Raw genomic sequence first — 22,469 nt, forward strand, 5'->3', positions numbered from 1 at the left:
CGTCGCCACCCGGAACAACGAGCCAAAGAAAAGGCCGCATTCGGCCTGCTTTGAAGCAAATAAATCAGAGCAGCATGACCGATTTTTGTCCCCCCCCCCTCTGTCGATTGTGTGCGTCTGCTGATTTTTGTCCGGGCGCGCTGCGCAGGTGGCGCCTGATGGCAAGCGCGGCTGCCACTAATGAGGTCCCAGACGGCAGCCGTTCGTCCTCCGACGCGATTGGGCGTCGCGGCGGGCGAGCCCGCTGAAAAGTGTGCGCGCCCGCGCCCGCTCGCCCGTTGTTGCCCGCGTTCTCGATGGCCGCTCACCTGTTTGCTGTTGCGCTGTGGTGCGCCGCCTCGGCCGCCCCGTTCGGCGGTTGCCGCGTGGATGCGTCGCTCAAGCTGGTGCAGACCAAATGTCACGTCACCAACCCCAAACCTCACCAGGAGTGTGTCCCCTTTCGGCTGGATGAACGTGTAAATATTCAGCCCCAGTTTTTTTTTTTTTAATGGATTTATTTTTCGGATGACGGCTTGTTGTTTTTAGGGTGCGGTGGCCACCTGCAGCGTCAGCCTTGATGTCGTGTCCGGCGTGGCCACGGTCCGCAAGCATCGTTGCGCCACTCGGCCAGGTAGGCGCGCACATGAACATTGCCCACTTCACGACAAAAGGGCAAGTTTTGTCTCAGCCTGTTCACTGACTCCATGGTTCTTGTTTGACTTTTTCCTCCATTACTGCATTGAACCTTCCTGCCCCCGCCATGTGTATTGTGATTTACCTCTGAACATTTTTTTCTTCCCAAGTCCCCCCCTGCACCTGGTGTTTTACTTCCCTAAAATGCATTAAATTAAGCTGAACATGACTTGAGCTGCCCCAGGCTTATTATTTTTTTTTTTGGTGGGGCGAGGTGCAGTCATTTTGACCCCAATTGATTGTGGCACAAGAGCAAAATTCACAACCGGTGTAGCATCTAAAATGCTTTGGGGAGGAGGCCACGGTTCCAAACGCTATCCGCATTTGGAAGCCTTCCCCGCTCCCCAAAAGGTCAAGTTTGCTAACCCTTGTCCAAGTTGCGTTGGGGGCTGCCCATGTCACCTGCCAGCTGTTTTCAGAACACACCAACGCGGAGATGGCGTGGATTTGTCCCGACTGCCCCATGTTGTCGCCGTTGGATGACCCGATGGGCGTGAAGGCGGCGCACCAAGCGGTGCTCAAGTTCAACCGCGAGAGCAAACACCGCAATTACTTCACCTTGATGGAAGTTTCTCAGATAACGGGCGGGGTGACGACTGCTTTCCCTTCTTTGCTTGCACAGCTTTTTACTTTTTTTAAATAAACGCCAGCTTTTTCCGCTTTTGTGTGGCAGTACATCATGACCATCGGCATGCTGACCTGGCTCAAGTTGGCCCTGGTGGAGACGGACTGTCCGAGACACGCCGAGAATACTTTTGCGCCCTGCGCACCTCGCTGCTCTGATCAAGCGGTGAGTTGGCCGGCGTGTTCATGCGTGGTGCCGTCAAATGCCAAAGACAAATGTGTGCTTTGGGGATAGAATTGGACTTTTTTTGTTTTCCCTTCCTCACTGTTTTTTTTTTTTTTAAACCCCCTTGAGCTGGGTCATACTGAAATAGTGACTGACTTATGTTGTATTGAAGAGTCACGTCTTTTGCCAAGCCACTTATTACAACTGGCAAGACCAAATTGGAGAACTTGGATGTGAATTTTATCCGCCACGGGTAAGTCTGCAACAAAAGCGCATGTCGCCCTTGTATGCGCAGTGCTGGGCGTTATTTAAAATTTTTTTTTTGGTTCCACAGAATTCAGCGTCTCGCTCGCCGGGCATGCCGAAACCCAAGTGCAGGCCGTTATTCCATGAAAGTCGGGAAGGTTTTGCTTGCAAGGCACAGCTGGGCATCCGCCAGCCCGTCATCCACCACATTTGTCCCTTCCCACTGATTGTCCAGCAGCCGCAGTGGGTGAAAGGTTGAACTTGATGTCATTGCGCTTGGCTCCTCATGACCCAATAAAAAAAAAAAAAAAGCATTGAAGTCTCTGGTCCTTTTCATCTGTGCTCAGTTTTTGGAGTCTGCTGCTTCTCGCAAAAAAACAAAAACAAAACCTAGTGGTCGAGGACAAAGGTTTTCGGGCTGTGACCTTTCATCCTCCCACACCTCTGGTGTCATTGCACAACGCTTGATGTGTTTGACTGTCTGAGCATCTTGCAAAGGTCCATTTTGGTCGTCCTGTCAGCACCTCAAAGCCTTAGCTCCAACTCACAAGAGCTGGCTGGTCTGTTTGTTGGGGACACTCATCCATTCGGAGTGAACTTGTCATCAGCAGATGACTGAAAGACAAGAGAGTGAAAACTGGGAGCAAGTAGTGAAAGCATGCCCCGAGGAAAAATGCTCCAATGGAATCGCAAGTGGCTGAACTGCGTTCCCGCAAAGTTCACTTCCTGATTTCAGCGGCAACGAAACGCCATTCGTAGGGCTACGGTGCCGTCCTCCTCTGCTGCTCCTCTTCCACCTCCCCCCTTCTCCGGTGGAGAACCCAATATTCACCGCCGTGACGATGACCCCCAGCAATGGTGGGCCGAGAAACAAAACCTTTACACAAATGTTTTGACTTACACTCCCCCCCCCCCCAGACGAAAAAAAAACCCAATTTTTGAATCGAAATGAAGAGAACTGAGTGCATTTGTTATCCACGACAATACAGACTGTGACTGCATTTTCCTACATCCTTTCCATCCTGGGTAATCAAAACTTTGCCTGAGAAAACCTCTCCCTTGCATGCCGTAATGTTCCATTTTTGGGATTGAAGAACATTTGAAGCCTCGACACACGAGTCAAAGCAATTGCACGGAAATCCTCGATGCTTCCAGGAGCTTCATCTCAGCATCACTCGGGAAAAACGCTAGCGCAACAAGTCGCCAAAATCGCTCAGACAGGATGTTGAAGAACGTCTCAAAGCGTAGAAGAAGAAGACAAACAGGCGAAGAAGAAAAACCGGATGGCGTCACGGCCGTGTCCAATCACGTGCCGCCTTTTGCCAGACATGTTTGTCCGCCGCCCAATCACAGGCTTTGTTTCGTCCCACCAATGAGACTCGTCGCTGCGTCGAAGTCGCCACTTGGGCTCACTCGGCGAAAAGCTCTCGCGATCGTCAGTAAGTGGTTCAACCGTCGCTTTGTGTCCCATTAAGCTGCCGGCCTGTCGCGTCGGGGTCTGCGTCCGTGGCCTGCCGGCCTGCCACGGGTTGGCGAGCCACCGAACCCGCAAGACGAGTTCCGCTAGCCGGATTAGTGGCTGGATGCTAACACGCGCCGCTACATTGCGCTACGGCTCCTCCCGCTTTCAAGTCGCGCGCTAGGCCGTGCGAATGTTTGCCCCTCTTGCCTCCGTCGCCGTCAAGGCGGCGCGGCGAACTTGAGACGCCGCCTTCAGTCCCGCAACATCACCCGGCCGTGGGCGGTCAGGCCTTCGCCGACACGATCACAAACGCCCCCCAACATTTTCAGATTTGTCCCATTCGATCGCATTTCCAACCGTCTATTTCAGGCGAAGGGAACTTGGGTTCCTCGAGAGTCACCTCCTGCCTGTTTTCGGTCCCTCCCAACTCCAACACACCTGATTCAAACGATCAGCTCATCAGCAAGCTCTGTCGAGGCCTGAACAATTGAATCGGGTGTGTTGGAGTGGGGAGGGACCGAAAACAGGCAGGAGGTAACTCGAGGAACCCGGGTTCCCTACCCCTGGTCTTTTTGTTTGCTCATATTCCTCTCCTTCCAGAACGTGAATGTTCGATCCAGTTAGCGACGTGAACTACAGCCTCATGCTCGTCTGACCAACGCAGCGCCCATTTTCACCATTTCAGTCATTAGCATCACCGGTCACACCGGCTTCCGTGATTGACTCGTGCGGTGAGAAAGTACAGTACTTGTTGTCTTTGTCGTCTTATTGGACCAATATCGAGGGTGATCCGCTTCAGAAGATGTGCGGTGATAACTGAGTTTTTGTCAAGTTGTGACGGGCGGTCTAAAGGCCAACAGCAGCAGCGCTCCTGAGCGCCGAGGCCACCGGGCGCTGATAACGTGGACCGGCTGAAATCTGATTGGACAAAACGGTCCAAAATCTAGCAACTGGAAGCAGTGCAGCCAGTCGACTGTTATGGGGCGACGATTGAATCCAATTCCAAGAAGCGAATGTTCGAATTGAACTTCCGTGCTTTCTGAAAGCTTGAAGGGCAGCACGAAAGACTTGCTGATCTTGACTGTTGGCCAGCAAAAGTGGCAAAGATGGTGTGCAGCTGTGAACGGCGTCAATGACGATGTCGCTCCAACCGCCTGTTGTCCCACCAGCGTCGTCGCCATGCCTCAGAGCAGCAAGTCCGTCGCCGCCGGCAACGCTTCGGGTCAGGCCTCCTCTCCGGACCAGGGCGAACCTCCACCGCCTCTGTCGCCATCAGCTCATCAGCAAGCTCTGTCGAGGCCTGAACAATTGAATCGGGTGTGTTGGAGTGGGGAGGGACCGAAAACAGGCAGGAGGTAACTCGAGGAACCCGGGTTCCCTACCCCTGGTCTTTTTGTTTGCTCATATTCCTCTCCTTCCAGAACGTGAATGTTCGATCCAGTTAGCGACGTGAACTACAGCCTCATGCTCGTCTGACCAACGCAGCGCCCATTTTCACCATTTCAGTCATTAGCATCACCGGTCACACCGGCTTCCGTGATTGACTCGTGCGGTGAGAAAGTACAGTACTTGTTGTCTTTGTCGTCTTATTGGACCAATATCGAGGGTGATCCGCTTCAGAAGATGTGCGGTGATAACTGAGTTTTTGTCAAGTTGTGACGGGCGGTCTAAAGGCCAACAGCAGCAGCGCTCCTGAGCGCCGAGGCCACCGGGCGCTGATAACGTGGACCGGCTGAAATCTGATTGGACAAAACGGTCCAAAATCTAGCAACTGGAAGCAGTGCAGCCAGTCGACTGTTATGGGGCGACGATTGAATCCAATTCCAAGAAGCGAATGTTCGAATTGAACTTCCGTGCTTTCTGAAAGCTTGAAGGGCAGCACGAAAGACTTGCTGATCTTGACTGTTGGCCAGCAAAAGTGGCAAAGATGGTGTGCAGCTGTGAACGGCGTCAATGACGATGTCGCTCCAACCGCCTGTTGTCCCACCAGCGTCGTCGCCATGCCTCAGAGCAGCAAGTCCGTCGCCGCCGGCAACGCTTCGGGTCAGGCCTCCTCTCCGGACCAGGGCGAACCTCCACCGCCTCTGTCGCCCGCGCGGGACGGCGGCACCTCGCGGGACGCCGCCGAGGAGCAAGGAGACCCCGAGATCATCAAGTCACCCAGTGACCCCAAGAAGTACAGGTGAGATCAGGTTTTCAATCCAAGCATTCTGATCAAGGGTCCACGTGCCCCGCCCCTCCCCGCAGCCACAAACAAGCACCTTTCTTTTTTCCGTGACATACTTACAGTCGTCTGCCATCTCGCTGTTCATCCCTCAGAGCCTCGCTTTTTCGAAACTGCTCGTCTTTTTTGACAGCATCCCGGCAATTTGCTTGTCTTCAGCGTAGTTGCACATCATGCCACAAAACGCCGGGCCGCACTGAGCCCTACGAGAAGAGATGTTGCCCGCAAAGATGCATAGAAAAACAGAAACAAAGTGACCCTGGAGCTGATTTGCGCCGGTCCGTCTGTTTCAGATACGTCCAGCTGAGCAACGGCCTCAGAGCGCTGCTCATCTCCGACTTGAGCGCCACCGACGGCAGGACCGAAGGAGGCGACGCCGGCCCGGAGCAGGATGACGACGACGATGAGGACGACGACGGTGATGATGATGATGACGACGACAGCGGCGGCGAAGACGAGTCGGATTCGGGCGAAGGCTCGGAGGAGGACGAGGAGGACGGCGAAGAGGAAGAGCAGGACAGCGACTTTGCCGAGTTGGACGAGGACACCGCAGCCAAGAAGAAGAAGAAGAGCGCCGAAAAGCAGGTGGGACGACACCTCGCCATTTGCGTTCCCATTCCAGCAAGCCATGTCTTCAGTCAACACGAGCACCAAAAACACGCGCGCGCGTGTGTGTGTGCGTGTGCAGGCTGCAGCAGCCCTGTGCATCAGCGTGGGCAGCTTCAGCGACCCCGACGAACTGCCCGGCCTGGCCCACTTCCTGGAGCACAGTAAGTCCTGCCGACCTCACCAAAAAGAGCGAGGGAGGACAACCTTGTTGCCAGTCACGTCGCTGCGGCTCAGTGACCAATCCGCGTACAGAAATGTTCTTCGCCGGCGTGCAAACTGTCCCCGAAGGCATCGGCGTGGCCGCTCCACGCCCCCGTTTGCCCATAAGAGCGTTGTGCGCTCATGCGCGGAGGTTTCACCTTGCCGGCGATGCTCGTGAAACTTCCACGCCTTCCGTACTTGTCCCGCTTTGACACAAAAAACACCGGTTGCCGGCGCCGTGACCGAGCGAAGCCGTTTCTTGTTGTCACGGCGACGCGGCACAGTGGTGTTCATGGGGAGCCAGAAGTACCCGGCGGAGAACGGCTTCGACGCCTTCCTCAAGAAGCACGGCGGCAGCGACAACGCCTCCACCGACTGCGAGCGGACCATCTTCCAGTTCGACGTGCAGAAGAAGCACTTCCGGGAGGCGCTCGACAGGTGACGCCCGCTCGGCCGCTCGCTCGCTTCCCTCCCCTTTGCTTTGACGACGTCTTTCCTCGCTTCCTTTCGTCACTTGGCGAGTTGGGTCGATTTGGAACTTGGGGCCGTGCCTTTTTTCCCTTTGTAAGTTAGCTTGATTACTGTGACGCGGTTTGTCGTCAGTTCAGTTCGGTTGACTGAGAGCTGCTTTGATGGCAAATTACCTTTGCAAATGAGTTAGTTTGTCGGCGAGGGTTTTTTTTTTTTTTTTCTCGTTATTTTGCAAATGAAGTCGAGGTGGTTTGCCAGCGAGTGGGCAAGATTGTTAGTGATGAAATTTTATTCATTTGTTCGCCACTTAGTCTCCAAACAAATTAGTTCCCAGGCAGGTTTTGAATTTGTTAGCGAGTTGATTTGCGAGCGTGTTAGTTTGCGAGTTGCTCCCTCTGCGAGCGCCTCAGATAGCGAGTTAGTTAGCTGCCGGCGGACCGCGCTGATTGCAACGCGGCGTCTTTCAGGTGGGCCCAGTTCTTCATCTGCCCGCTGATGATCGAGGACGCGGTGGACCGAGAGGTGGAGGCGGTCGACAGCGGTAAGACCCGAAGCGGCGCCCGACCGTGGCCAGCTTTGCCCGATTCTTTGTCTCCGTTTGCTCCTTGGCAGAGTACCAGCTGGCGAGGCCTTCGGACTCGCATCGCAAGGAGATGCTCTTTGGCAGCCTGGCCGCGCCGGGACATCCCATGAGCAAGTTCTGCTGGGGTGGGGAACGAGCGCCGCTCCGCTTCCTTTCAGCGCCACTTTGATTGACCCACACGAGAGAAGGGGTGTGGGTGAGGGGGTCGCCCGTCTTGCCTGAATGTTCTTTTTCTGTGTGTGTGTGTGTGCGCGCGCGTGGCGACGACAGGGAACGCGCAGACGTTGAAGCAGGAGCCCAGAGAGCGAGGCATCAACACCTACGAACACCTGCGGCAATTTTGGACACGATTTTACTCGGCGCACTACATGACGCTCGCTGTGCAGTCCAAAGGTTGGTGGGCCTGCGTGTGCCTGTCTGTCCGCTCCCCCCCCCCGAAACGGCACAGACATGACTTTGCCTCACCTCTTCGTCCGTCCTTCCCTCCTTCTCCTCGTCCAACTTGTTGGCGGTCAGAGACTTTGGACACGTTGGAGCAGTGGGTCCAAGAGATCTTCGTCCACATCCCCAACAAGTAAGACACTGGCATCATCTTCATCGTCCTCACTCATCCTCATCATCTGAGTCGTTGTTGACGTTGTCGTTGTCGTCGTCAGTGCTGAACCAGCGGTGGACTTTTCTCATCTGTCGAGGCCGTTCGACACGCCGGCCTTCAACAAACTCTACCGAGGTATCTGAAACACACATCAGCATACAAAGGCGCCGTTTCTTTCTCAAAACGTGAAAACTGTAAAAGCACATCCCCCCCCGAAAATGTAAAAATATATGCAGCTTTTTTCCAACACATTGCAGCTGTTTTTCTGGAAAAATCACGATACTTTTTTTTTTTTGTAATCACCTTTTTTTTTTTTCTCAAAGGACTAACTTTTTTCCCTCCCTCCCCACACAGTTTTTTTTTTTTTTGTGAACATACGCATTTTTTGTACATACTGGAGAGTTTGGGTAAATGTCCAACTTTTCTACGCACGCTCGGCTTATTGTTTTTGTCCATTTTTTTCTGAACTGTGCAGCTTTTCCCTCTTGAAAACTTCCTCCCTGTTGTTCACAAGTCCAAGTTTTTCCCACAAAGTGTGCCTTATTATTATTATCACCCCCCGCGCCCTCCCTTGTGCAACTCATTGAGTGCGGCGTGTCTGTGTGCGGCCGTTGCAGTGGTCCCCGTGAGGAAGGTGCACGCTCTGACCATCAGCTGGGCCTTGCCGCCCCAGGGCAAACACTACAGGTGAGTTCCCGGGCCGCCGCGAGGACGCCGATGTGGAGTTGCGCAGAGTCGGCCCCTAACGCGGCTGCTGTTGCGCAACAACAGAGTGAAGCCCCTCCACTACATCTCCTGGCTGATCGGACACGAGGGCAGCGGCAGCATCCTTTCCCTGCTGCGCAGGAAGTGAGGCCGTCGTCCGCCGCCGGCGTCGTCGGCTCGGTCACGCCGCTGACGCCGGCGTCGCCCGTGTGTGTGTGTTCAGGTGCTGGGCGCTGGCTCTCTTCGGGGGGAACAGCGAGACGGGCTTCGACCAGAACACCACCTACTCCATCTTCTCCGTCTCCATCACGCTGACCGACCAGGGTTTCCGCAACTTCTACCAGGTCAACCCGCTGCGACCCCGGCGGGAACATCGGATGCTTTGCCCCCGTGGGGTGGGGGGGGGGCAGAGTGGGCTCTTAGGCAGTCCCCAAATAAATCCACCCATCTTCCGTGCGTGCGAGCTGCAAAGAGTAACTTGGTGGCTTTCCCACTGAATCGCCAGTTATTTGGGATTCCGGCTGAATTTCGTGTGCACGTTTTCCGTCACGTCACTTTGAAGCCGTCTCCCCTTTTTGAATGAGGGGAAGAAAATGCCAAGTATTTCTTTCATCCCGTTCCTCGACGGATTCTTCCGTGATGAAAAGAATTGTTCGCCGCAACCGCAACCCCAACCCCAGTACGTTTGATGCTGTTCTTTCAGCACCCGTTCGTTTTGAATATGTTGACATCATTGTCACCACGTTTCCAGTCTGTACATCTGGAATGTGCATTTTGCAAATCGGTGCCCTTCAGGTCAAACATCTCCCGATAGGCAGGACGAGAGCATGACTGAGATGAATTTTTGGATGACAATACTAATGAGGCAGAAAGACATTTCTCTCAATTACTCTCTCCGTGTCTCATGTTTTGCGTGCAGGTGGTCCACTTGGTGTTCCAGTACCTGAAGATGTTGCAGACTCTCGGCCCTCAGCAGAGGTCTGCTTGAACGCGCGCACGCTGACAAACATGCGCACGTGGTGACAGCGGTGCAATTTCCTCTTCAGGATCTACGAGGAAATTCAGAAGATTGAAGATAACGAGTTCCACTATCAGGAGCAGGTGGAGCGGCGCTAACACGCTAACGCTCGGGCTGTTGGGCGTCCTTCTCTTTGGACGCTCGAGTCGTTGACCGCTTTGTCTGGCCCCCAGACGGATCCCATCGAGTTTGTGGAGAACGTCTGCGAGAACATGCAGCTGTTTCCCAAAGAGGACTTCCTGACCGGAGACCAGCTCATGTTTCACTTCGACCCCCAGGTCGGCGTCCTCTCGCCAAACCCTTGCTTTCTTGCGCCTCGGTGGAGAAGTTCTCCCGTCGGAAGTCGGTCGGATGACCTCGGTCGGGGGCGGAGCCTAAGCCTCGCCCCCCGCTCGCAAAGCGGCGTCTGCGTGTGGACGGCTCGCCTGACGGAGCGCCCGCCTTGTGTGTCAGGTGATCGCCGACGCTCTGTCCTTGCTGACTTGCGAGCGAGCCAACTTGCTGCTGCTCTCTCCGGAACACGAAGGCCGCTGCCAGCTCAGGGAGAAATGGTTCGGGACCTCTTACAGCGTGGAGGGTAGGACGCGCACGCCCGCTTCACATGCGCACACGGCAAGATGCTCGCCCATACCCGATCGCAGACGCGCGTGTCGAGTACAAACACCCCAGTCTGCGCACGGACACAGAAACGCGCCTGAACATCCGAGGGCAAACAAAGACCCGTGCAAGTTTTCCTCCCGACTTGAGCGGGTTTGCGTTTGTTTGGTGTCCTCAGACATCCCGGCCGAGTGGGCTCAACGCTGGGCGTCCGACTTTGAAGTCAACCCCGAGCTCCACCTTCCCGCCGAAAACAAGTTCATTGGTCTGTCATTCAAAAAACAAAAACAAAGCACATTCCCGATTTTGTTACGGGTATATTTTTAACCCCCCCCCATCCTCCCAGCTTCCGACTTTGCTCTGAAGCCCTCCGACTGTCCCGACTCGGAGTATCCCGTGAAGATCTTGGACGACGAGCGAGGTTGTCTGTGGTACAAGAAGGACAACAAGTTCAAGATCCCAAAAGGTGAGCGCTGGCCACAGCGCCATCTGGTGGAAACGTCTTGTCATTCTACATTGAGCCTGAGTGCTGGTGTTTTTGTTTTTTAATCTTCCAGCGTATATTCGCTTCCACTTGATCTCGCCGGTGATTCAGAAGAGTCCTGAGAAGTAAGAGAGAGCACACGCACGTCGAGATGGCCGCCCTCTCGGGTTTGCGCCGTTCGCGAGCCGTGGTTTTGCGTTGAGAGGCTTCCCGCCGCAAAGTGGGAAGTCGACAGAGCCGTGACGGCAGTAGGCAGAATGAGAGCACTCGCAAGGAGCTGCCGGAGGCCACAGCGCGAGCTCACCCGACTGACCGACGCCAGCTGATGGCCTGAAGTCAGTCGCTAGGCCGCGCCCCTCAAAGTCGCACGCCATGCTAAGCGATCGATCGGCCCGTTGACAACCATCCCATCATCCGGAAGCTATTTTTAGTGAGAAATGTTATGTGCTGGTTTGGGATGGGTGAGAAGGAGCGCGGCCCGGTTGCGGACGTCGCAGTCGGGCGGACGGGCCGGCTCCCAGAGGGGCTGAGAAGCCGCTCCGTACGCGCAAGCTAGCCGGACGTGACGCGTTGCGCTGACGTGTTGTCCTCGTCGATGATGTCGTCCTTCAGTCTGGTGCTCTTCGACCTGTTTGTCAACATCCTGGCTCACAACCTGGCCGAGCCGGCGTACGAGGCCGACGTGGCGCAGCTGGAGTACAAACTGGTGGCCGGCGAGCACGGCCTCATCATCAAGCTCAAAGGCTTCAACCACAAGCTTCCTGTGAGCGCGCGCGCCGACTCGTCTCGGAAGTTGATCCTTCACGGCCCCCCTTGATCCGTTGTTGCCTCCTTGCCTTCCCGCCTCCCGTCCCGCTCCCTCGCCCTCCTCCCTTTTCTTTTTTTGGCTTGCCGTGTTCAGCTGCTGCTGAAGCTGCTGGTGGAGCACCTGGCGGAGTTCAGCTCGGACGCGGGCGTGTTTGCCATGTTTTTGGAGCAGCTGAAGAAGACCTACTTCAACATCCTCATCAAGCCGGAGCGTCTGGGCAAGTGCGTGCGTCCCGCCGCCCCGCCTGCCGCCTTTGCGCTAAAGCGAACCTCAACGCGCCGGCGCCCTCCCAAACGCATCCTTCCGCCGACTGACGGGCCGCACTCGTGCCGGCTCGACATCTAAACGGCCCCCGAAACAAACGGACCGCTAAATATGCGCTTCAAATCTTGCAAGTGGACTTTTTGGAGGAAAATGAAAATGCAAGTATTACCGCCGTTGGGTGGAAACTTCCGATGTATAATGACGTGGCATTTCCAATTGATTTATTCCTCCCTTTCCCCACTGAGGAATCAAATCATACTTTGCGTCTGGGTTGGGTATGCGCCTCGTTTCAACGGATGTCTTTGGATCATTGTGATCATTCCGGTGCCGGGCGCTGACACTTCGCTCAGTCAGCAAGCGCTTCGGTGCACAGAAGGAATATTTGTCACTCGCCATTTCCCCACCGCCCTTAACCGGATTCAACCGCAAAGTGGGGGCATCATTTGCCGGCCTGAGACTTTGTGCTGGTGCGCAGGGACGTGCGTCTGCTGATTCTGGAGCAGCGTCGCTGGTCGCTGGGTGAGAAGTACCGGGCCACGGTGGCCGGCTTGAGCCTCCAAGACCTGCTGGCCTTTGTGGGCCAGCTGAAGGCGGAACTGTACGCCGAGGGCCTGGTGCAGGGCAACTTCACCAGCACGGTCGGTGGACGGCTTAGCCGCTTGAGCGCTGGCTGGCTGGCTGGCTGGCGTCTAACCGGATGCTTTTTTCTGCAACAGGAGGCCAAGGAGTTCCTGCACTACTTCACAGAGTGAGTTGCTGCGCAAGGGGCGGACCCCGGCGGTGGCGCGGTTGGGGGGGGGGGTTGCTCGACTCGCAGGCTGATGGCGGGCGGGCGGCCGGCCGGCGTGTCCCCCTCAGGAAGCTGCGTTTCCGACCTCTGCCGGCGGAGGTGCCCGTGTCCTTCCGCGTGGTGGAGCTGCCTGTCGCTCATCACCTGTGCAAGGTCAAGTCCCTCAACAAGGGCGACGCCAACTCGGAGGTCACCGTCTACTACCAGGTGCCGCTCACGCTCATTACTGGGGGAGGGCAAAAGAAAAATCTGCCGCGCGCCACTTAGTGAGTCTCATTCGTGGCCCAAGTGCCCCCGACGCCCTCTCAAAGTGTGTTTGTGTGTGCGTGTGTGTGGCTGCGGCTGCGTGCGTTTTGTCAAGGCCTGAAGAAACTGCGTGAACACGCCCTGATGGAACTGCTGGTGGTGAGTTGCCGTTGTTATTCCCACACAAGTGTGCTCCATTTGCCGTTTCGTGTTGCGAAGAGGCGGCGTCGTCTTGTCAGCATTCCCCCAACGGTCGCATGCAAAGTGGTTGGCGCGGTCGCAGAAGGACCAGGCCGGCATCGAATGGAGACGGACCATCTTGGCGGCCTTGTTTGTTTTGGGCTTTGCCAGCACCGCCCGCATTTCTGCCAGCAAACGGAACGCTCGTCGAGTCATCATTTCGGCGCTGCCGATTGGAAATCGTGTCCTGTTTGTCAGTCAAGGGATGGAAATTGTAGTCCGATTCGTCAAGGACAACTCGGCATCCCCCAATCGCGGGCGTCCTGACTGCGACTTGTTGAGTGTTGAGCAGCTCCGTGTGTGTGTGTGTGTGTGTGTGTGTGTGTGTGTGTGTGTGTGTGTGTGTGTCAGATGCACATGGAGGAGCCCTGCTTTGACTTCCTCCGGACCAAAGAGACGCTGGGGTGAGTGGTGGCAACGGGACGCGATTGGGGAGGGTCCCGCGGCTGGCGTCGCCGTCAACGTCGCGGCTTTGTCTTCCAGCTACCACGTGTACCCCACCTGCAGGAACACCTCGGGCGTCCTGGGCTTCTCCGTCACCGTGGAAACGCAGGCCACCAAGTTCAGGTGAGCAGCGCTCAGCCTCGGACGCGACCGCGCCTCAAAGTGGCCGGCGCCCAAAATGAGCTTCAAGTTGTCCCTCGGCGGGACTGCAGAGCGCCGGCGGTCGTTTGCCTCTGCGCGCGCCCGGCCGGCCGTCTGCCTCAAAGTGGCCGGCGGCCAAAATGAGCTTCAAGTTGTCCCTCGGCGGGACTGCGGAGCGCCGGTGGTCGTTTGCCGCCTGCTGCGCGCCCGGCCGGCCGTCGGCCGCTACGGGGGCGGGCGGCCCCGCCTGCTGCCCAAAGATGGGCGGGAGAGGCCCCCGGCACGCACGCCGCCCTCCCGAGGATAAAGCGGCCGGATGTTGAACTCGGGCAAGGGGACGCCTTTGTCGGCTGATGGCGTCCGCGCGCCGCTTTTGTCCCGTTTGTCAGCACGGAGTTGGTGGAGTCCAAGGTGGAGGAGTTCCTGCAGTCGTTCGGCGCCCGTCTGTCGGCGCTGAGCGACGAGGCCTTCGCGACGCAGGTGACGGCGCTCGTCAAGATGAAGGAGTGCGAGGACGCTCACCTGGGCGAGGAAGTGGACCGCAACTGGTTTGAGGTGCTGACCAGGCAATTCCTCTTCCAGAGACTCAACATGGAGGTGAGCGGCCGGCCGGCCGTAGTCGTCGCGGTCGCTCGCCTTTTGGAGCTCCCGCTTGATGTGCCGTCACGAGGCCGGGCAGCGGGCCAGTAAGCGTCCTCGCTTGTGTCGTGGCAGATCTCGGCGCTGAAGGAGTTGACGCGGGACCATCTGCTCGGCTGGTTTGCCGAGCACCGCCGCGGCGGCAGGAAGCTGAGCGTGCACGTAAGACGCCAGACGCGCCTGCCTGCCTGCCTCCCTCCCTCCAAAAAAAAGGACCGCAAGAAGCAGTTCCCATTTTTACCAAAGCATGTGCCAATTTTAGTTCGCAAAACCAAAAAAACGCCAATGTCTTTGGGCCGGTGCGATCCAATCTCAATGCCCGCCTCATACAAACTGAGGAGTGAAATTGAGTAAGATTGAAAGAAAAAAAAATGATGAGTCATATACTTTCACTACCTGCTTTATATCTTGAGAAGCAAGAGTCTTGGAGTTGTCCAACGCGTTGTTGCCAATCCGATGTTCTCGGCTTGCCCGCCAGTCGAAACGGGGCGGCGTTCCCATTCCGGCAGAGTTGCGACGGAATTTTTGTCCGTTCCTGAAAATGTCACCGCCGTGCCAGCTTGCGAACGTGACGGCACGCAAAAGCAAGATGGCTCCGAAGGTCGCTTTCGGACTCGCCGTTTGAGCTCATTTGGCCTTTTGGACTTCATTTCATCGATGGATCGTTTGATCGCAGCGTCGAAATGTGTTTCCAAGCAGTTTTGGTCTTCCTCGGAGATTTTGCGGTGCGATTGACCCGAGCGCGTTTTGGTTCAGGTGGTGGGCTTCGGCACGGAGGAGGGCGACCCGCGGGACCCCGACCCGAGCTGCGGTCCGGACGGCGGCGCCGCCGCCTCCTCGTCCTACGGTGAGGTCAGCTCGCTGAACTTCCCGCCCGTCTCCTCGCCGGCCCTGAGGGACACGACGACGACCGTCTGCGACATCCGAGCCTTTACCTCCGCCCTCCCTCTGCACCCCTACCACAAAGTCCTCAGCTAGGTGGCGCTCTGGCATTGTCGCCCGCTCCGCTCCGTTGTTGTCTCGCAGACCATTAAAAGTCTTTTGGACAAGCCGGCTTTTCTGACGCCGTTTCGTCACGCTTTGTGTCCTGCCGAGCGATCGGCGGGAGCTTTTGGGCTGCTCCGCGCCAGCGCTTTTCTTGAAAATGGACCACTTTTGAATGGGTGGGCGACTTTTTCCCCAAAACAAATGAGCCTTTTCCAGGCAGTAGACGAGCTATATGAGACCAGGCGCAAGTCCTTTTTGTTTTGGAGCTCATGATGATTCACCGCAATCAGACTTTGGAACTTTGCTGATAAGTTAAGTGTGCATCATAATAAATAAAGGTGAGATTAGCGAGGGCGGGCTTTCCCAAACGGAATCGGGTTCGGTGTGGTCACGGTGCTGCGGGTGGCCCACTCCGGCCCTGCTTCTTCGAACCCCGACGTGAGGTGGCGCAACGTTGTGCGCTTTGGGTTCGTTTGCCACGTGACGGCTCGGCCCGGGCCGTCCCACCCCCGCACCCTTTCCAGGAAGCGAGCGGCAATCGAAAGTGATCCGAGCGCTCGAGAAGCGCCCGCCCCACGACCGCAGGGAACAAACACCGCGCCACTTCCGCCGCTCGGCGCGGAACCTCGAGACGTTGCCGTCGCGGGAGCCGCCAAACGTCGTCGCTCCAAAGACGATTTGCGGGAGCCGAAAACACCGCCGGGGCCATTTCGGTCGGGGCCGCGACGCTTCGAGACCAGCTCGCAGTCGCGTGTGAGCGGGAACGCGCGAGCGCGCGTCGGCGTTCCTAATCGCTAGGCGGCGTCGACTCGTAAGTATTCGAAATGGCTTTTCCTCCAGCTTGCGCTCGTCAGGATTCGACTCGTTTGCATAGCGGGCCGCATTCTGCCCGCCGGCATCATGGCACCTTCAGCGGAATACAAATCAAATGTTTGCCGGAAAAAAACAATTCTGCGAATGATACATAATTGTGGCATATTTTTTATTTCGAACATCGTACGTTTTTTAAGTCATATTTTCTCGATAGAAAGTGTGTATAGTATTTACTTGAAATATTGTATGTGTGTATCTTCTCAGGGGCAGGGGGCGGGGGAATCTTCAGAATTTTGTCAAAAGTTGCCTATTGGCCAGTTGCTCACCTCTTTCAGCCTTTTCTGGGAAAATAGCGCATAGTTTGGAGAGAATAGTCGGACGTTTCCAAACAAGGAGAGTTGTATTTTTTTCAAACACTTAAATTGCGCGTACATTGCCCTCAAGCGAGATGGTGACGGCGAGCCAATTTCCGTAAGCGGCTCCAATATTCTCCCTCCCGACGGGCCTACGTTGAAGCATTTTGTGAAGCGCTAAACGCCAAGTGACTTTTGCAGGATGCCAAGGCAGCGCCGCTCTCCGCCGGCGCCTCAACGATGAGCGTCGTCAGCGATCTGCCGGCCGACGTCGGCCGGTGGACGTCGGCCGACATCTGCCGCTGGCTGAAGTGCGAGGTCCGCGTGGGTGCGACGCTGGCGTCCAAGTTGGCCAAGGAGGTGGAGTGCGGCCAGTTCCTGTTGACCTTTGACAAGCAAGACATCCTGGAGCTGGGAATCAAGCACGGGCCCGCCGTCTTGATCAGCAGGTCCCTGGAGAGGCTGAAAAAGGGGGAAAGGGGCGTGACACCGCCCTGCGGTGGCGTGGAGACGTGGAGCGCCCGGCAAGTGTTCGACTGGCTCCTCCCTCAGGTCCCAAGCAACCCGCAGTACGCGAAGCGTCTCCTGCAGGAAGACGTCTCGGGGAGGTGTCTGCTTTGCTTCGGCAAGAAGGACTTTGTGGACATCGGCGTCCGGACCGGCCCGGCCGTGCACATTCTGAAAAAAGTTAGCCAGCTCAAAGAAGAAGCGCAGTCCGCCGGCGCCGCTTTGGACCAAGGGGGCGAGGTCGGGGCGAGAGCCGGGGCTGGCTGCGACCGCTCTGGCCCCCAAAAAGAGACCCAAAAGCTTCTCAACGTTCCACTCGAGGGCAACGATCGCCACAGACCCAAGAGGAAACAAATCAAGGTACACGTCCTGCCTTGCATGCTGACAAGGAAGCAAAAATACAAATACATTGTACTTCATACTTTGCCCCGCCCAAAAAAAAAAAAAAAAAATTTCAAGAAATTGCACAGTTCCGGTGGTAGCGAGGGAAGATTCTTACTTCCTGTACTTTGAACTTCTTCCTTTCTTTCCTCCAAATAGCTTCTTGTTTTCCTCCAACCTCGACAGATGACGACACGACATAAAAAAGAAGAAGTGATAGGTCCGCTCTCGAAAAATCCCAACGTTGTGATGGAGGGGTGGCTCCTAAGCCTACTATCTGTCTTGCAGAAAACCTTCACGCCGTAGCAATTAACGCTGCCACGACAAAAAAAGAGGAGGTCAGCAACGAAAGGGAAAGTCATCTTTAACAAGGAATGGGGGTGGGGGGGGGTGAAAGTGTTGAGCAGCAACATGGAGAAACACGAGTTAAGGAGTGGATACGGTGCATGTGCTTTTTTCTGAAAAGCACAAGCGTACTTGGACTTAAGTGCAGAGGCCGCCTACCCTCGGCCTCTCTGCCCTCCAATCCCGTTTAGCCGCTACCTCCCGGTCACGACTCGCGATTGGCTGACGGGTCGGCGCGAGGTTACGACATGCGTGAAACGAATGGCCGCATCGAGCGGCGACGCGGACGCGCGGTCGATGACGGGTTTTGGTCTCGGCAGGAAACGGCGCAGCCGGCGCCCCGCGACGTGCTGACGGTGCAGAAAATCCTGGAGGACCTGGGCAAAGAAGACCTGAAGAAGTTTCAGTTTGTCTTGCGGGACAAGAGGAACGGCGAGGGCGAGCCGACGCCTTGGGGCAAGCTGGAGGGCCGCGACACGGTGGACACGGCCGAGGTCGTCGGTGAGCACCACGCGGACCGAGCGCTCCAAGTCACCGGCGAAGTTCTGCGGCAGATCAACCAGCACGACCTCGCCGGCAGGCTGGACCGCATCCGGGGTAAGAGAGCCGAGCGCCATTCAAAAAATATTTGGCCGAGAGTTGAGCGCCTGTGAGGCTTGTGACGGGACTCTTCTGGGCGTCGGCGTCTTCAACGGCCCAGAGGAGACCGTCGCCTTCCCCTTTGTCTCCAGTCGACGGAAGACAAATTCACCAAGCACAAAAATGTATGTACACGCCTACGTATAAAAGGCGTCCGAAATTTCTGGATTCCCCAAAACCAAATCGAAACGGTCAACGTTGCGGGGCTGCCGCCGCCTGCCTTTTGCGGAAATAAACAAGCGCGGCGGCGGATCGCGAAGGAGATTTCCTGAAATGCGAACGTTGTCGTTGACGTAGGCCAGACGGCGTGCTGTTCGGAGGAAGCGGAGCGCAAGCGAGAGCTGAACCAGGGGGAAAAACTGAAGGACCTGCTGACGGTGGGCGGCAACTCGCTGGACAGCGACGACCGCTTCGTGGTGGTGGTGAACAAGAGCAGCCCGGAGCAAATCCAGCACCTCCACTTCCTCAGCAAGCTGCCGCTCTTTTGCGTGCTGGACTTTGACCCCAACTCCAATGGGCCTCTGGGGCTGTGCCGCGCCTACAAGGAGACCCGCGTGGCCAACCTGCACTCGCCGTCGCAGTACCAGGGCCGCTGGGACTCGGTGGCGGGCAGCCTGAACCTCTTCGATCAGACCAGCTGGGTCTTCTGCAACGGCAGGCACGACATCCCGAGCGACGCCAACAAGGAGCTGGACTACCGCACCTGGTTTAAGAAGTCGTGCAAAGACGTGGAGCAACTGGTGGCGCTGGTCTGCGGCTGCGACTTTGTCCGTCGCAGCCAAGGTCGCGTCATTTTCCTCCTGCTGTCGCCGGTGGACACGGACAAGGACCCCTTTTTCGAGACCTACCGCTCCTTCCTCAAGCACACCGAAGAGCAGAACATCATGGCCATCTGCGAGTCGGCCGGCACGTACGGCAAGTGGAAGGAGCTCATCGCCGACAAGTTTGACTTTGACATCGACCCGCTGTCGGTGTACGAGCTGAGCTTGTCCCAGGTCAACGGGACGGTGGCGGCGTTGGGCCCGCACGGCCAGTCGCCGGCCAAGCTGCTGCCCTCGTCCGACTCCAGCGCCATCGTCCTCAGGCGGAAGGACGAGGACCTCATGACGGCCTTGGACGTTTTGTGCCTGAACCAGTGCGAAAACGTCTACGAGGACGAAAAGAGCCCGGAGTTCGCGGACTTCCGCACGCGCCAGGAGGAGGAGTTCTACCGAGGGGGCAAAGTCACCTGGTGGAACTTTTACTTCTGCGACAAGGACAGCAAGAAGACCTTTGTCAAGCGGGACAAGTACAGCAACGTGATGAGAATGATCCGCTCGCAGCAGAGGGAGAAGCGCAACGCGTGCGTGCAGCTCAACTTCTACCACCACCCGGGCTGCGGCGCCACCACCTTGGCCATGCACGTCATGTGGGACCTGCGCGGCGAGTTCCGATGCGCCGTGCTGAGGGACACCAAACTGCCCAAGGAGGAAATCGCCGACCAGATCATTCAGCTCATGAAGCTGGAGAGCGCAAGGCACTGCCCGGTCCTGCTGCTGGTGGACGACGCGAAGGAGCCGGACAATCCGCACGACCTGGTCAACTGCGTCCGCAAGGCGGTGGAGGACTTGGAGGGCGCCGGCGCGGAGGACGCGCCCAACTGCAAAGTGACGGTGCTCAACTGCGTGCGCTCGCACAGCCCCAAGAGTCAGTACAAGCATCAGAACTCCACGCAGTGTCAGTACCTCACCGCCTCGCTGACGCCGCACGAGCAGAGCGAGTTTGAAAAGAAGCTGGAAGAGCTGCAGGAGACCCACGAGAAGCCGGAAAACTTCTACACCTTCATGATCATGAAGATGAACTTTGACCCGAAGTACATCGACGACGTGGCCCACAACACGCTGAGCAGCTTCGACGCCGGCGCCGACGACGGCAAGCTCTTCTCCTTCCTGGCCCTTCTCAACAACTACGTGGCGGAATCGGGCGTGGCCCTGTCGCTGTGCGAAGACTTCTTCGGGGTGAAAATGACGCGCGACCCGGCGGGCTGCGTGCTGGACGAGATGAAGCTCTACACCAACGTCCTCATCGTGGACCGGGTGGAAGAGTGCGGCGGGTACAAGCGGCTGCGGATCCTGCACCACACCATCGCGGCGGCCTGCCTGGAGGTGCTGGAGAGGAGGCACTTCCTCAAGGTCGGCGACATCACCTTGCAGATGCTCCACTACGACCTGTTCTTCAGCGACGGCGTGGTCAAGGACCGGCTCGCGCACTCCATCAAGCGCATGCTGATCCGCCGGCAGCGCAAGAAAGACGGCGGCGAGCGGGAGCTCTTCTCGCCCCTCATCGACAAGATCCACCAGCAGCAGGGCGGCCGGACGGTGCAGGACATCTTCGTCAAGGCCTCCTCCAGGTTCCCGGACCGAGCCTCCGTCCCCCAGGCCCTGGCGCGCTACCTGTACATCAACGAGCGAGACTTTCCCGAGGCGCTGCGCTGGGCCGAGAAGGCCAAGAACATCGCGCCCAACCCGTACACCATCGACACCGTCGCGCAAGTGTACAAAAGCAACTTGCGCAGCAACATGGACCGGGAAAAACAAGAGCTGTCGCGCGACCCCGACGACCTGGACGCCAACCTCCGCTTGGCCGCCAACGGCATCCGGGCCTTCCAGCGGGCCCAGGAGCAGTCGGACGACAACGAGGACGATTCGCAAGCCGAGCACCCCGAGGACGAGTCGGGCGACTTCCCGCGCAAGGGCTACAACATTTACGGCCACGTGGGGGTCGTGGAGATGTCCTTCATCGTCTTTGAGGTCCTGGCCAAGCTTCCCTTCTTCCACGAGCGCGAGCCCATGAAGAAAAAGTACTTGCAGAGCTTCCTCGGCGGCTCCATCCCGATCGACAGCGTCCACAAGGACGACGACGAGGTCAACGCCAGGTACGTCCAGATCATCAAGGACCACCAGCCCTTCCTGCTCCAGCTCAAGCCCGAAGTCAAAAAGAAGTTTGACTTCCTCAACCGCTACTTCACCCACACCAAAGGGAACTTTGAGTTTGACACGGTCAACCACCGGACCGTCTGCGACCACTTCCAGAAGTACGTGGACCTCTTCTGCACGGCGCCGGAGGAGCTGCGCAAAGTCAAAGAGGACAACCCCAAGCTGAAATTGAAGCTGACCCTGGAGGAGCGCCGGGTGTACCTGGAGAAGCGCCAAGCCGACACCTTCTCGGGAGTTCTGCAGCACCTGGACCGGCCGGCCGACGAGGTGGAGAAAATCGTGGAGTCTTATGCCGTCCTGCAGCAGACGGTCAGGCAGAAGCAGAACATCCATGTGCGGATCAACTACATCCTGGCAAACGTGGTCCTCTACCTGCTGCGGCCCAAGTCCAAGCTGGTCAAGGGCTACCTGCAGCTCCGCGACCTCCTCCTGGAGGCCTTGCAGGCCGTCGGCCTCCACTACAACTTGCCCGACCCCTACTACCTGGCCCTCCTCTTCTTCTGGCCCACGCCCTCCGAGGAGAACTCGGAAATCCGAACCTACCTCAACGCCATTCGCTCTTCGTCCCGCAAGCATCTGTCCAAGTTGTTCCACAAGAGGAGCACCGTCGCCCACCTCTACCTGGGACGGGGGACCGAGCTCAAGCGACTGGTGTCCAAGCCCAGCCTGGATAGCAGCTTCCTTCCCAAGATGCCGCGCGACACGCTGGCCCAGCTCTGGTGGAACGGAGACATCTTCAAGGAGAAGGACATCAGCGACCGCCTGCTGCGAGTCGGCGGCACCATCGAGCAAGGGGAGGTCTTCGCCAACTACGGCGGGCTGAAGATTCCCGTGCATCCGGCTCGCCGCGGCGGCATCCGGAGCGGCTGCAGCACCGAGAAGGTTTCCTTCTACCTGGGCTTTGCCATCAACGGGCCGCTGGCCTACGACGTCCGGTATGAAAATTGATCCCGTCCTCGGGGGTCCGCCGACCTTGCCGTGATCCGCTGACGCGGCGCCGCTAGCTCGCGAGACCGCGGCGCGCTCGACCTCCCTACGAAAAGCCGCTTCGTCCCCCATCCGCGATGCGGCTTAAGGTCCGCGGTTGGATCCGCGGGTTCTTTGTCCGCCGCTCGTGGGATGAGCGGTTCGATGAGTAAGACGCAGCGGGGAGAGCGGAACAATGAATAACTTTCCAAATGTGCCGCTGAGTTAAGCTACCACTTGAAAAAGGGAACTGAGATCTGAGATGTCACGT

The 22,469-nt window shown here is 57.3% G+C and overlaps 3 protein-coding genes across 8 annotated transcripts in view; all 3 read left to right on the forward strand.

Annotated features, from left to right (window-relative positions):
* The window catches only part of LOC109506799 (alpha-2-HS-glycoprotein-like), a 14,439-nt gene extending 12,401 nt beyond the window's left edge, over window positions 1-2,038 (forward strand). The window contains exons 2-7 of the mRNA XM_019855770.1: window positions 350-458; window positions 529-613; window positions 1,095-1,264; window positions 1,349-1,465; window positions 1,638-1,718; window positions 1,800-2,038. Coding sequence (XP_019711329.1) covers window positions 1,112-1,264; window positions 1,349-1,465; window positions 1,638-1,718; window positions 1,800-1,970 — 522 coding nt within the window. The 5' untranslated portion in view covers window positions 350-458; window positions 529-613; window positions 1,095-1,111 and the 3' untranslated portion in view covers window positions 1,971-2,038. The remainder of the gene's footprint in view (window positions 1-349; window positions 459-528; window positions 614-1,094; window positions 1,265-1,348; window positions 1,466-1,637; window positions 1,719-1,799) is intronic.
* Window positions 2,039-4,594: 2,556 nt separating this feature from the next.
* nrd1b (nardilysin b (N-arginine dibasic convertase)) lies at window positions 4,595-15,292 on the forward strand. 2 transcript variants are annotated; one of them, XM_019855830.1, is made up of 31 exons: window positions 4,597-4,725; window positions 5,164-5,355; window positions 5,691-5,982; window positions 6,086-6,167; window positions 6,492-6,645; window positions 7,146-7,219; window positions 7,291-7,386; window positions 7,532-7,654; window positions 7,778-7,835; window positions 7,918-7,991; window positions 8,474-8,543; window positions 8,628-8,705; window positions 8,785-8,905; window positions 9,481-9,539; window positions 9,608-9,662; window positions 9,753-9,857; window positions 10,033-10,156; window positions 10,355-10,441; window positions 10,523-10,642; window positions 10,734-10,785; window positions 11,273-11,423; window positions 11,562-11,689; window positions 12,208-12,370; window positions 12,449-12,480; window positions 12,591-12,732; window positions 12,883-12,927; window positions 13,360-13,412; window positions 13,492-13,575; window positions 13,983-14,190; window positions 14,308-14,394; window positions 14,989-15,292. In XM_019855830.1, the coding sequence occupies exons 2-31, from the start codon at window positions 5,174-5,176 to the stop codon at window positions 15,208-15,210; spliced, it is 3,321 nt and encodes a 1,106-aa protein (XP_019711389.1). In that variant the 5' UTR covers window positions 4,597-4,725; window positions 5,164-5,173; the 3' UTR covers window positions 15,211-15,292. The 2 variants fall into 2 exon arrangements, 1 of the variants encoding a protein (XP_019711389.1); XR_002166359.1 differs by lacking the exons at window positions 13,983-14,190; window positions 14,308-14,394; window positions 14,989-15,292 and having other exon boundaries at window positions 4,595-4,725; window positions 12,591-12,729; window positions 12,879-12,927; window positions 13,492-13,551.
* Window positions 15,293-15,382: 90 nt separating this feature from the next.
* Window positions 15,383-22,413, forward strand: LOC109506830 (sterile alpha motif domain-containing protein 9). 5 transcript variants are annotated; one of them, XM_019855828.1, is made up of 4 exons: window positions 15,383-16,030; window positions 16,587-17,252; window positions 17,939-18,215; window positions 18,555-22,413. In XM_019855828.1, exons 2-4 carry the CDS (start codon window positions 16,626-16,628, stop codon window positions 22,178-22,180), a joined length of 4,530 nt encoding a protein of 1,509 aa, XP_019711387.1. In that variant the 5' UTR covers window positions 15,383-16,030; window positions 16,587-16,625; the 3' UTR covers window positions 22,181-22,413. The 5 variants fall into 5 exon arrangements, with proteins under 5 accessions (XP_019711387.1, XP_019711386.1, XP_019711385.1 ...); XM_019855827.1 differs by having other exon boundaries at window positions 15,383-15,804; XM_019855826.1 differs by lacking the exon at window positions 15,383-16,030 and having other exon boundaries at window positions 16,283-17,252; window positions 18,555-22,216; window positions 22,298-22,413.
* The last annotated feature ends 56 nt before the right edge of the window (window positions 22,414-22,469 follow it).

The sequence above is a fragment of the Hippocampus comes genome, unplaced genomic scaffold (assembly GCF_001891065.2).
Source record: "Hippocampus comes isolate QL1 unplaced genomic scaffold, H_comes_QL1_v1.1 scaffold463, whole genome shotgun sequence".
NCBI classification, from domain to species: domain Eukaryota; kingdom Metazoa; phylum Chordata; class Actinopteri; order Syngnathiformes; family Syngnathidae; genus Hippocampus; species Hippocampus comes.

Bases quoted from the DNA above. Each gene is read 5' to 3' on its own strand.
- LOC109506830 (XM_019855828.1), top strand. From the start codon at position 16,626: ATGAGCGTCGTCAGCGATCTGCCGGCCGACGTCGGCCGGTGGACGTCG. The intron at 17,253-17,938 runs GTACACGTCCTG...TGGTCTCGGCAG, and splicing joins CCAAGAGGAAACAAATCAAG to GAAACGGCGCAGCCGGCGCC. The intron at 18,216-18,554 runs GTAAGAGAGCCG...TCGTTGACGTAG, and splicing joins CAGGCTGGACCGCATCCGGG to GCCAGACGGCGTGCTGTTCG.
- nrd1b (XM_019855830.1), top strand. From the start codon at position 5,174: ATGCCTCAGAGCAGCAAGTCCGTCGCCGCCGGCAACGCTTCGGGTCAG. The intron at 9,540-9,607 runs GTCTGCTTGAAC...TTTCCTCTTCAG, and splicing joins ACTCTCGGCCCTCAGCAGAG to GATCTACGAGGAAATTCAGA. The intron at 13,413-13,491 runs GTGAGTGGTGGC...TTTGTCTTCCAG, and splicing joins CGGACCAAAGAGACGCTGGG to CTACCACGTGTACCCCACCT.